This window comes from Seriola aureovittata, chromosome 16 (assembly GCF_021018895.1).
Source record: "Seriola aureovittata isolate HTS-2021-v1 ecotype China chromosome 16, ASM2101889v1, whole genome shotgun sequence".
Lineage (NCBI taxonomy): Eukaryota > Metazoa > Chordata > Actinopteri > Carangiformes > Carangidae > Seriola > Seriola aureovittata.
In genome coordinates, this window is record NC_079379.1 from 2,192,255 (window position 1) to 2,205,649 (window position 13,395).

General features: G+C 42.1%; 2 protein-coding genes across 2 annotated transcripts; one reads left to right on the plus strand and one right to left on the minus strand.

Moving 5' to 3' along the window:
* Positions 1 to 363: 363 nt before the first annotated feature.
* si:ch73-196l6.5 (riboflavin transporter 2) lies at positions 364 to 3,590 on the plus strand. The gene is made up of 3 exons (XM_056399697.1): positions 364 to 1,378; positions 2,379 to 2,502; positions 2,624 to 3,590. Exons 1-3 carry the CDS (start codon positions 366 to 368, stop codon positions 2,831 to 2,833), a joined length of 1,347 nt encoding a protein of 448 aa, XP_056255672.1. The 5' UTR covers positions 364 to 365; the 3' UTR covers positions 2,834 to 3,590.
* A 3,804-nt stretch (positions 3,591 to 7,394) lies between these two features.
* LOC130184161 (uncharacterized) lies at positions 7,395 to 9,383 on the minus strand. Its single transcript, XM_056400001.1, has 4 exons — positions 9,324 to 9,383; positions 8,307 to 8,362; positions 7,879 to 8,229; positions 7,395 to 7,733 (listed from the first exon to the last, which is right to left on the minus strand). The coding sequence occupies exons 2-4, from the start codon at positions 8,353 to 8,355 to the stop codon at positions 7,531 to 7,533; spliced, it is 603 nt and encodes a 200-aa protein (XP_056255976.1). The 5' UTR covers positions 8,356 to 8,362; positions 9,324 to 9,383; the 3' UTR covers positions 7,395 to 7,530.
* Between the last annotated feature and the right edge of the window lie 4,012 nt (positions 9,384 to 13,395).

Here is a 13,395-nt window from a genome sequence, read left to right on the forward strand (position 1 = left end):
AGAGAATAGCCGAGGCAGCAGAGGTTTTATTACACAAACTAAAAATCTAATCTTACGGAGCTAAATGAAAAGTTATTAGGATTGGGGAACATGAATTCCCAAATAACATTTTATGGCATTCAGTCCAACACTTCATAATGTTTCCCTAAAAAACTAAAAGATCAGAATCCAGATGGATTCATCCGAGAATGTTTTACAAGATTTCATCCAATAGTTACAGATACATTTCCGTCTCAACCAGAGTGGTGGCAAAGAATGATCACGGTTTCAGATTTGACTTAAAGGTCCGAGTCCATCAGAACTAAAATCACCAGTTTGAACTTAACAATTCCTTTTTGTCTCTTTCTAGAGAAAACCATCTGGACATGTCGCTCCTCACCCACCTGCTGGCGTGTCTGTTCGGGATGGGATCCTGGGTGTCCATCAACGGCCTGTGGGTGGAGCTTCCTCTGATTGTCCCTCAGATCCCGGAGGGCTGGTACCTGCCCTCGTACCTCTCGGTCCTGATCCAGATGGCCAACGTCGGGCCTCTCTTCGTCACCCTGATGCATCGCTTCCGGCCCGGCGCCCTGAATGAGACCGCTGTCATATACGTGATCATTGGCCTGGGGACTGTGGCCAGTTTCCTGTTGGGTTTCTTCTGGAAGAAGACGCTTGTGGTGGCAGGTGGTCCCCGCAGTGTAGCCCTCCTCGCCTTAACCTTCTTCCTCGCTGCTGTTGACTGCACCTCCTCCGTCACCTTCCTGCCCTTCACGATGCGCCTCAAGCCTCAGTATCTGACCACCTACTACATTGGGGAGGGTGTGAGCGGCCTCCTGCCGGCATTAGTGGCTCTGATCCAGGGTGTTGGGGTGGTCCACTGCATAAACAGCACACAGTCTCTGAACCACACCATGAACTCCTCCAGCAGCTCCGTGACCTTTGACCTCCAGGCCCAGTATCAGCCAGCAAACTTCTCTGTTGAGGTGTTCTTCTTCTTCCTCAGTGCCATGATGCTGGTGTGTCTGGTGGCTTTCCTGCTGCTGAACCACCACCCAGCTGTGGCCCGGGAGCACCCCAACGGTCGATACACCAACGGAGTGAAAGAGAAATCTCCCAGAAACAGGAAGTGGGTGGAGCGGAAGCCCATGATGGATCCGTACAGACCCACAAACCAGAAGCGCAGAAGCAGCTTCGGCTCCGGCGCTTACAGTTGGATTCAGGTGTTTTACATCTTTGCGGTTCTGGCCTGGGTCAACGCTCTGACCAACGTGGTGCTTCCCTCAGTACAGTCCTACTCATGCCTGCCGTACGGGAACAACGCCTATCACTTATCAGCCACCATGGCTGCCGTGTCCAACCCTTTGGCCTGCTTCATCGCCATGTTCCTCCCCATAAGGTCAGTGCGTCATCACATGATCTGTTCACAGTTCAACACAAAACAGGGCTCATGGCTACATACACTTTTATTTTTAACAGGGTCAGCTAATGTCATTTCTACAGCCCAAAATCACAAATTGACTACAAAATCCTCGACTTACAGAAGGAGAAGTCACAAAAACACAGTTTAATGGGGGAAAAAACGAAGAAACATCAGGAAGTGCAAAAATGTTTAGATAAAAATTAAATAAATTCACAGTGTTTTTTTTTCTTTCTTGCAAATAATATGATTCTACATTAAAAATGTATCTAGTTTCCAGATACTGACGCTGATTTCTGCAAAACGTTTAGAAAATGTTGATTTTCGCTGGAAAAAGGTTGAAATCTAGTCAAGGAAATGCGTCAAGCTCTTTCCATGGGAATTAATTACGTCAGATAAATCATGTCAGTCTGTTACTTTATTTTACTTTATAAATGTATCTGAAGAATAACAATGCCAAGACTAGAACGTCTTCAATAACATTCTCAGTCGACCACAGATGAATCATTTTCACACAAACTGACTTCACATATCGGAAACAGGACCGTGACATTACGACTACAAACTTTTCAACATCTTTGGGAAGAAGTTGAGACTTGAGCTGCAAGTAAAACATATTTTTGGTGTCAGTTTATGTCTTTTTTTTTTTTTTTTTTTAGATGAACTAATTAATTGCTAAATTTCCATCATAATCTCTCAGAGCCCAACTTCAGGTTTAACGGGACTGGAAATAGTGAAAATTCAGTGTTTTCTGATCAACAAGACTAATGACTAATAATCAACTTATTTCAGCTTATTTCAGCATTGGCACCGTTGCTAACGAATGGTATTTCACTGTGCTCTGGCATTTAGAGAATGAAAGATTAACTGAACATTTTGCAGCTCCACCAGCCATGTGTCCACGTGTTTGTGCTGTTTATATGTTGTCACAGCATGTTGTTAAAATATTGTTAAACCTGTCTGACCTTTGACCTCACAGGTCCCTGCTGCTGATGGGAGCTCTCACAGTGATGGGCAGTGGCGTTGGAGCTTATATAATGAGCATGGCAGTGCTGAGTCCATGTCCACTGCTGGTAAATGACACCTCAGGTGGTTTCATCATGGTGAGTTCATTAGGCTCAAATATCTTCTTCTTCACAAGTTGTAAACATGAATGACTGTTACCGGATCGCTACGTGTACTGTGTGTCCAGTGGGGAGACATTTACCTGTCTCTGCTCCTCAGGTGTTGTCCTGGATCATCTTCGTTCTCACTCTGTCCTACGTGAAGGTGATCATAGGCGTGATCCTGCGCGACGAGGGCCACAGCGCCCTCGTGTGGTGCGGAGCCGTGGTGCAGCTGGGCTCCCTGCTGGGAGCCGTGACCATGTTTCCGCTGGTCAGCCTGTACAGCTTCTTCTCATCAGGAGACCCGTGCAACACAAAGTGTCCTTGAATGATGACGTCATGAAGAACAGACTGCAAGCTGTCGAGAGCTCGACTGGATTTCCCTCTTTCTGTCTGTGGGAATCAGTTTGAAGCTTATTTTTTGTGTTTTCCCCTCATGACTCACTTACTTGGAGACATCTGAATCTGAATGTGTCGTTTCAGAGCACAAAGACGAATAATACGAACAAGCTAGTAATAATGTAGCCTTCCTGTCCATGCTGCACCTCCAGTCAAACGATGCTGTCTGATAAATGTGTTTGGGTCAAATTTTGGGTCATTTTTCTACAGTTGTTTAAGTCTCTTAAAAACTTTTCTGTCCGCCTGAAGCAAAAGTCCATTGAACTGACCGATAGTGAACATCACACATTCACCAATAAATAATTATTCAATAAAACAAAATACAAGAAGAGAATTTGTGAGTAAAATATAGAAGGATATTTGTTATTTCAAGCTCACTTTACTTGACTTCCCTTGACTTTGTCATTAGGTTCGACTTCTTTATTTTCCTCGTGTGTCCTGTACATTTCTATTTGTATGTAGCTGCTCTAAAAGTTCAGAGTATTGATATTAACACAGTCTGTTACACCTCTGACTACAGCCTGTAGAAAAACCCTCTGTAGCCTCTTTTGTAGGAATAAATGATTTGTAATATAATAATTCTGTAATTAGGTTATTGTTTTTATTGTTTTCATTCAGATGTGTTTTAATCATGTTGTTTATTGTACGATATTATATGACACCATAAAGATATAATCCAAACATCACTTAAGGAACATAATGCGTCTCTTTTCTTTGTAACATGACTGGACACAAACTGGACAATCAGACGTCGGAGACTTATGGACATAATGAGCAGAATAAAATACAGACCACTGTTATCTATGGAAAAATAAAAAATAGAAAAAATAAATAAATACACATATACATACATAACATTTTGGGGTGGATTACATGGCAAATGTACGTGTCCAAATATTCAGAAGCCTGACGCCTGACAAGTCCTGTGTGGGCGTGTACAAACAACACCTGATTGACAGCTGCATCACTCTACTGTGGTAGTATTGTTGTATCTCTTCATTTTTTCCTTTAATTTACAGCTTTAGCACTGATATTTCTATGTATATTGTGACACCAGCTTAGCTCCGCCCACCTCCGACCTGAGCAGAAGTGCAATCAGAATGAGTGAAAACACCTGTGTGAGTGTGCAGCCTCCATAAGACTCTGTAACCTGGTCCTCCAGTTCATCCCTGAGGTGCTGGACGGGGCGAGGTCACAGCTCTGTGCAGGCGGTCAGGTTCATGAACAGCAAGCTCAGAAAAAGCATTTGTCACAGAGGACTTATCAGACTGAACCCTGAAGTTTACCTAGAAACACAAAAGAACAAAGCTGTGCCTGCAGCTCAGCATGAAACCATCTAATTATAATATATATATAATCATTTAATTTGCAAAGACCTATGGTTTTCTAAAATCACAATAAATAAAAGAGTATTTCCATATTTCTATCACCATACACAGACCTACTCTAAAATATGAAGTCATCCTTATTTACATAATATTTTCATATCATTATATTTCCTGTACTCCAGCTTCAGAGGCTGAAACCTGCAAATCTGTAAGAGCTCAGTCATTAAGGTGCCATGTTTAACACGCACAATGAGATTACATCAGGGCCACCGTAGAGTTCATATAAACACAAAAACACATGCTGTAACATTTTCATCATCGTTGTCAAACATTAATACAGTATTAAGGATTTAATTAAATGTATATAAGAGCACAATAGTAAACACAATAAACACTGAACTTACTTCCTATTTTTTCCTTGTTTTTTTGATGACACTGTCAATCATAACTATAATCACATAATTTGACCTTTAAAATGAAAGTCCTATCTGACCTGCTGTGTTCAGCTGCTGCCTGGATCTTGTCGTCAGCAGAATAATTCACAGACTGAAGAGAAGCGACACCTGATTTTCCTAATGGACGTAAAAACAGGTGCAAGGCAGCCAAGCAGAAGCAACAAACTGTGAGTCAGCGTGTCCTGATTTTCATAAAAGCTGAGTTTCTGTGCAGCTTGGGACAGAATCAAGAATAATAAATACATTTAAAAAACAAAACACTTCCAGAAAGCAGCAGTTTGTCAGTGCTGAGATTCATCCAGCAGGAGTTCAACAGGCCACAGGGTGTCAGTGTGCACCACAACATCTCCCATCCACACACTGCACTGGAGAAAGCTCCAACAGTAATGTTACACTGGGAAAAGGCTTGTAAAAACAGATTTCTGCAGTGGATGAAGTGATCAAACACTGATCTAGAGTCTGAATGACAGGGTGAACCTGTGGACGCAGGACAGTGTAGGTTGATGTATATGTCGGTGAGTGTTGTGGGGTTAATGGTTAATGGTGGCTGGATTGATTTCTCCTCTGCTTTTAGAGCTGCAGCAGAAATCAAACCTGCATTTGGAGCTCCATGCTTCCAAAAACATTGTTAACTAAATATTGTTGTTTTGTTACATATTGTTTTGTTGAATAATTGGAATGAATAATTATTTCTGGGTAAACTAAATAGAGTAGTCTTACATGTCACTGTTTTTCTGGGCTGCGTTAAAAAAGGGCAAAAAGATTCAAAGATTTACACACAGAGTGAAGACAACTGCTCATATATAAATAACGTTTATTTACAATATGACTATATACACAATACATGTGATGATGAGAAGAAGTGTATTCTGGACAGGAACGTCTCTCTTACACCTCTGATTAAAGGTTTACTGTCTCATCAGGAGATTTAGTGAAACAAGGAGCTGAGGAACAGCAGAGTTTGTCAAACTCTGAAGCTCCACAGTTTACAAAGCTCTGCTCATCCCACATCGTCAGGGTGGTCTCAGTGGTCGAGCATACTGACTTTGGCACAGGAGATCGAGGGTTCGATTCCTGGTCAGTGATATACCAGTGAAAAAAAAAAGTCAAAAATTAAAGTCAGAACAGGCTGATAATAACCCTCAACACCCTTCCTAACTCTCATGCTCACAGCAAAGGGAACTGCTGCAGAACAATCTCCTCTGAGCTGACAAAAGTGTGGTTTCACACTTCCTCCACTGAAGGTGGAGTTTCAGTGTACAGTCCATCTGAATACCACAGTTTATCATGAGATAACCTTATGTCACAGTTCTGTCAAAAGAAGTGAAGCACACAGGAAGTGTGGTTTTGGCCCTTTTCTTTTCAATAACATCAGGATGAAACTACACTTTCAGATACCAGTCTATCTTTAATAGATAACTATCTGACAACTCTACACTTTTGAATGGGTTGTGGTCATTGTTTCCCTTGTTACATTAAAAGCCTGTAATTCAATCACCTTTGTTGTTTTTCTGTAGACATTAATAATGACCGGCCAGACCTGTGGACTGCCAAACAAAAAGAAGATTTTAAATCCAAGAACCCCTGGTTGGGATCCAAAAACAAAAAATTGGGTAAGTTTGTGTGTGTGTGTGTGTGTGTGTGTGTGTGTGTGTGTGTGTGTGTGTGTGTGTGTGTGTGTGTGTGTGTCCTTGGATGTATGTGGAAGAAATGGACCATGCACACATACAGCAGTGGATACAGTAGTTGCATTGTTTGTCTATGCTTCACAGGATGTCTGTTCTGTAGCAGTGGGAACTCCATTGGGATCAACAAGGAGCAAGGTGTATCACTCTCAATAGAATGGATGAACTTTGAAATTCAAGTGTGTGGCCAGGGAAGTAGAACAACAAGTCTGTCAAGCCTTGAAAAATAAGGTGAGGAAACATGCTTTGTCCAAGGTCCACACTCAGGCTGTGAACGTGGCAGAGCAACAGAACGAAGCTGCCACTGAGAATGCGATGGAGGCTATGACTGAGTCCTACATGAAGGGACCTGAAGCTGTGTTTGGAACAGCCTACTGTCTGGCCAAAAAGAACCGACCCTTTCCTGACCATGAGAGTCTCATTGAGCTGCAGGAACTGAGCGGTGTAAAAATGGGCTCAATACTTCATTCACGTTACAGTGCAACACAAATAATACAACGTGTTGACGGTGAGATGCAGAGCAAAATGGTCAGTAGCATTATAGCATCATCCAGTAAGTTAGCTGTCCTAATTGACGAGGCATCTTCTTTAAGTCACAAAGCTGTCATGACAGTTTCTATTAAAGCATCAATTCAAGAAGAAAGCCCTGAGGTCATATTCCTCGAACTTGTTGAACTGGAAGATCAGAGAGCAGATGGCATAGTACAGGTGTTACTCACCTGTTTAACTAATGCTGGCTGTACAGAAGAGTGGCTTCGTGAAAACTGGGTAAAATTTGTATCTGATGGAGCCAGTGTCATGTTAGGAAAGAAGTCAGCAACCAGGCTGACCTTGAGATTCTCAAAGCCTTTTGTATGGCACTGTATGAACCATAGACTTGAACTCGCTGTGTCAGATGCAGTTGATGAGGTAAACTCTGTCCATCACTTGAAAACTTTTATCCAGAAGCTCTGTTCTCTGTTTAGTCCGTGAAACAAAAATGAACGTGAACTTATAAATGCAGCAGCTGAAGTAGGCTCACAACTTCTTCGCATTGGCAGAATCTTGGATGTACGCTGGGTGGCCAGTAGCTTTCGGTCTGTTCGTGCTGTTTGGATCCCTGGGAGCTCTTGTGCTCTTTAAGAATGCTTGCTGTGAGGAGAAGAGGTCCACCTCTGATTAAAGGTTTACTGTCTCATCAGGAGATTTAGTGAAACAAGGAGTTGAGGAACAGCAGAGTTTGACCAGTAGAGCTGCTGCTGCTGCTGCTGCTGCTGCTGCTGCTGCTGTCAGTCCCAGTCCAGCGTAGAGGCCGATCCTTCCCCGACTCTCTGGTTCTGGTCTCTCAGTTGGTCTCTGAGTTTCAGGCTGATCAACAGCTGCTGAAGAGAAGAATGAAAAAAACCCTAAATATTATAGAGCTGAGCAGCCAAACTCCATCAAGTCTAGTTCAGCAGCAGAGTCTGTACAACACTGATAACCATTTATAAAAAGAGCTTTCTACTGAGTTCTACTGGATCTACTCACCAGAGACGTTGAGGTGACATTTACCAGAGCTCCTCCCATCAGAGGTGAGGACCTGACACCGGTACAGTCCTGAGTCCTCAGTCCTCAGTCTGGACACATGAAGTCTGATTCGTCCTTCTCTGAGGACGTCTTTGTCGCACTGGACTCGTCCTGAAAACTCTTCATCCTGAGACTCAACACCCTCACGTAGATGATACAGGACTGAGGCTCTGAGATCAGTGATCAGCTGACAGAAGATAATAAGGAAGTCAGATGGAGTGTGAGGTTTGGTTGTGAAGCTCCACTCCAGTGTGATGTTGTGGTTCTCCTCTGCCTGATAGGAGCTCTGTGTCACGTTCACTACAAATGTTCCTGTTGAGGAGACAGAGAGGGAAAGTGAGGAGCAGACTAACTGAGGACTAGATAATAAAGTGAAGGAGTAAACTAACCACAGACACAGGAGGTGAGTGTGAGGAGCAGCAGGATGCAGCAGATCATCTTCTCCCTGTGAGAGGAGACAGAGCTGAAGAGTCACAAACACATTTCCTGGTAAAAGATGGAATTTAGAGCTTCACAAAATGTGTCAGTGTGACTCCAACAGTGTGTGAGGACAGTTCAGAGGGACGATGAGATCAATGTGATGTATTTGATGAACATGTCAGCAGCATTTTAATGCTGACACTGTTTACTGTCAGGTAGTTTCATCTACAACTCTTTCATCACCTGCTGTTTCATATACATCTTCATTTTCACAATAAACAGCAGATAAAACAGTAAGAACAGCAGGAGAAAGACACACACACACACACACACACACACACACATACACACACACACACACACACGCACACACCGCACACACACACACACACACGCACACCACACATACACACACACACACACACACACGCACACACCGCACACACACACACACACACACGCACACACCACACTCACACACACCACGTACACCACACACACACACACACACACACACACCACACACACACACACACACACACACACACACACACACACACCACACACACAAAAACGTGGAGCAACGCTTGGTCTGGAAACAGTGTAACACACGTCGTTCATACAATGTGGTTATAATTTTCTGTAAGTTTATATAAAGTTAATCATCATTAAAAGCAAAGAAAGTCACTGCACCGCCCGAAGCTCCAGTGATTAAATGAGAAAGAAAAGTCTCTAAAACGTCTTTAAATGTACAGAGAGAAAAAGTCTCTGCAGCTTCTTCTCTAATGTGCAGGTCGACAGTTGTTGAGATTTTAACCTTAAACTGCAGCTTCCTGAGATCTAACAAACACACAACAACCAAGACAACAAACACACTCACACTCACATCACACTAAATGTTCAATTATAACATGTGATCTTCACCCGCTGCATCAAGTTTCCTCCAGAAGCAACACAACAACATCAACTCTGTATTTAGACTTTACCTTCAGTCTCTTCTGTGGTGGTGAAGGAGAAAAACCAGAACCAGTCACAGCAGCATCACAGTGAGAAGTTCCCCTTTATATAGGGAGAGACGTCTGTGAAATACACCCCCACTGTGATCAGTGATTGGTCCTAGCACAGAGGTTGCGGTTTGTTTTTTAACAATTTACTTGATGGTTGCACTTCCTGTTTCTGTGTCAGATGAGATCAGTCACTGTTCATGGCATCAATCCATCAGCCTCAGACTCCGTCCTCCTGCATGAAGCCTATTCTACCTGACTACAACATGAACACTAAACCATTATCTAATGTTGACACTGTATACAGACACCACTCATTACACAACATCAATACAACATCATCACATCATCATTTCCCATAATATCTTGTATTTAAAGTGAAACTTTTACTGAAGCAACAGCACGAGACGCTTCATGAAGCGCTGCAATGCTCCGACGTGGAGCCTGATGCCGCTCAACTGCTGAATGAGTTGATTTATTAATGACAGAAAACGTCACTAATCACAGTCATCATGATGGACAGTTTGAGACGCACTGGCCGCAAATGATTGACTCTTTGGATTGGAGGAAATAAAACAACAATCAAACGTGCTTTTCTGATGGAAAAAGCTCCATTTATTCATCCATGTTGTTTTGGTGAGAAAGAAAAGTGTCCAAAAGTCAAAGAGTCAAACTTCACAATAAGAGACAGAGAGACAACTGTGAATAAACTGCAGAGGAACCTGGTTGTTTGTGTGTTTCACCTGTAAATGTGAGATTTAGAAAGAGAAGCTCTGCCTCAAAAATATCAAGTGACTAAATCATAATGTTTGATTGACAGTAAATCACACAACAGTTAAAGAGCCAAACTTCCACAGTAAGAGAGACAGAGAGATGATTTTGAGCCACTAGGTCACATGACGTGGAATACAATGATCATTTTCAGATATCTTGTTCATGAAAATGCGACGGACGTTAAAGAGAATAAACGTAAGCTACTGTTGTTGTAGTTTTCTTACAACGCTTTTTACTTCTATTTTTATGCTTCTTTTATTTCTGTTAAGCCTCTGTGTGTGATAATGTCCTACACTGATGAGTTTACATTGCCTTCAGATGAATGTTTCAGTCACCACTGTTCAATACTGTGAGATGGGATCAGCACTTTCAGATTTGAGGGAGTTTGTGAACAGTCTGCAGAGTTCTTCTTCTTCTTACTTGTGAATGGTTGGTGTTTGTACTGATGTTGTTTCCTTGTTCTTTCTGATCTGCAGTATTTTGGCCTGATGAGACAAACTGGTACAATTCTGTTTGAACTGTTCACTTCATCAGCTTGTTGCTGCTTCACAGATAAATTAGACTGAAGCTCCAGAGTTTACAAAGGTCTCCTCATCCCACATCGTCAGGTAACAAGAATCAGTTCAGCTCAGTGGTTGACACTACTGACTTTGGTGCAGGAGATCGGGGGTTCGATTCCTGGGTAGGGATCCACCCTTGTGGATATATGGATCAGGTGTCATAGACAGTCCTAAACATGCTACGGCAAGGGGGAGCCAGGACGACAGGTCAGAGAGGAAGTTCATCATCCTCTCAAGAAAGAAAAGGTACATGAGGTACAGAAAATCACCATCATTTCAATGGAAATGAGTAGTCCCCATTCGGGGCATGTAGATGACATACGGGAAATGTTAAACAGGAAATGAGTTGAGGTTGATGTATGCTGTGTGTATGCATGTATTATCTGTCTGTATAAATGAGTTGAGGTTGATGTATGCTGTGTGTATGCATGTATTATCTGTCTGTGGTTAGTATATTATATATAATAGTCATATCAGTATAAAATATATATCAGTATAAAATATACCAACATACGTCGATACGATATATGAGAAGACAGAAGATCAAACATGGACTTTGACCTAAAAGAGTGAATGTGACACATTAGACACATTAGTCAGGAGACACCATCCAGAACATCAGAGCACTCTACACCTGAATCAGACGGCAAGGAGTCCACAAAGAAAACACGAGGAAAACAAAGGCAGTTGTTTTTATGTCCATGTCTAAAGTCTTTGTATCATAATCTACAAGCTTTTATTCTCCAGGTTCTACAGTCAGTCAGTCAGTCAGTAGGTTGTTTCAGAGTCATCAGGTTCAGTAAATGTGTGTTGACATAAAGAAAATATACTTTTGAACACTCAGGTATTTTAAAATCAAGTACTCCAGTACTTTACCTCAAGTAAAAACTTAAGTGAGGAACTTTCACTTGTACTGGAGTGATGTTTGACCAGGAGCATCTATGATCTGACCACAGTAATGGAGCTGTGCACTTTGTTCACCTCTGTAAAGGAGGATCTGAAGTTCTTAGAATGAAAAGCTAGAATACGTCACGTGTGTCAGTGAAGCCTTCAGCCAATCAGGACGAAGTGGGTGTGATCACGGAGGTGGCTCCTGCATTACAGTTTTTTTTCCATTGCATAAACACTAAAATCAAAAGTATGACACAATTATCAAAACCTTACACTCAAGGAGCAAAACATCGGCCCAGATTTGCACCAATATAAGCACAATGTCAGCCTCACACTCTTTGCTAAACAATACACACAGTGATTTGCGAAACAATAAACACACTTGTTTACATTAGACACGGAAATATATCATGATGTCACTTCCTTGCAATTCCAAAGCACCGACTGTCACATTACCAAACCTGTGAGCCAATTGGTTAAACACAGCCATCAGGCACACACACCTTTCATATGACTTCATTCTGTTTGAACCAGTTACACACTGCTGTGCTGAACCTAAAACACTTTTAGCAATTATACTTCTCAGTGATTAGAGCACTGTAAGTAAAGTACAGAGAAAGTGCAAATGTACAATCAATTCACCAAACACTACACAAGACCAATGCTGCAGACTGATGAAACTATCATTCATTTCTCTCCATACACCCAAATCAGTCAACATGTCAACATGGAGAACCACAACAAAACATGTCCCAGTTTTCATGCTACTACAGTCGTGTGTATAACACTGTCAGCTCAGCAAATATCAGACAAACAGAAAATACTGTGTCCAGCACAGGTTACAGTTACAGTCAAAAAAAAGAATAAAAAATAAAAGTGAAAATAAAGTAAAGAAAATACGAGACATTATCTCTTCACCACTAAGGAATAAGGAATAGTTCCCTCAGAATGCAGAGTCGTCTCTCTCTAGTCTGTGGGCCAGTATTGGTTTAGTCATTTCATAATCCTTCCTCCCTGAGATCAAGCAGCAGAAATGATGTGACAATGAGCAAATACTACTGAGGGATTTCTGGGTAAACTAAATAGAGTTGTCTTACATGTCACTGTTTTTCTGGGCTGTGTTAAAAAAGGGCAAAAGATTCAAAGATTTACACACACAGTGATGACAACTGCTCATATATAAATAACGTTTATTTACAATATGAATATAAACACAATACATGTGTAGGAAACAGTCTGGAAACATGAAGTCTGATTCGTCCTTCTCTGAGGACGTGTTTGTGACTCTTCAGCTCTGTCTCCTCTCACAGGGAGAAGATGATCTGCTGCATCCTGCTGCTCCTCACACTCACCTCCTGTGTCTGTGGTTAGTTTACTCCTTCACTTTATTATCTAGAAACTGATACAAGTCCTCAGTTAGTCTGCTCCTCACTTTCCCTCTCTGTCTCCTCAACAGGAACATTTGTAGTGAACGTGACACAGAGCTCCTATCAGGCAGAGGAGAACCACAACATCACACTGGAGTGGAGCTTCACAACCAAACCTCACACTCCACCTGACTTCCTTATTATCTTCTGTCAGCTGATCACTGATCTCAGAGCCTCAGTCCTGTATCATCTACGTGAGGGTGTTGAGTCTCAGCATGAAGAGTTTTCAGGACGAGTCCAGTGTGACAAAGACGTCCTCAGAGAAGGACGAATCAGACTTCATGTGTCCAGACTGAGGACTGAGGACTCAGGACTGTACCTGTGTACGGTCCTCACCTCTGATGGGAGGAGCTCTGGTAAATGTCACCTCAACGTCTCTGGTGAGTAGATCCAGTAGAACTC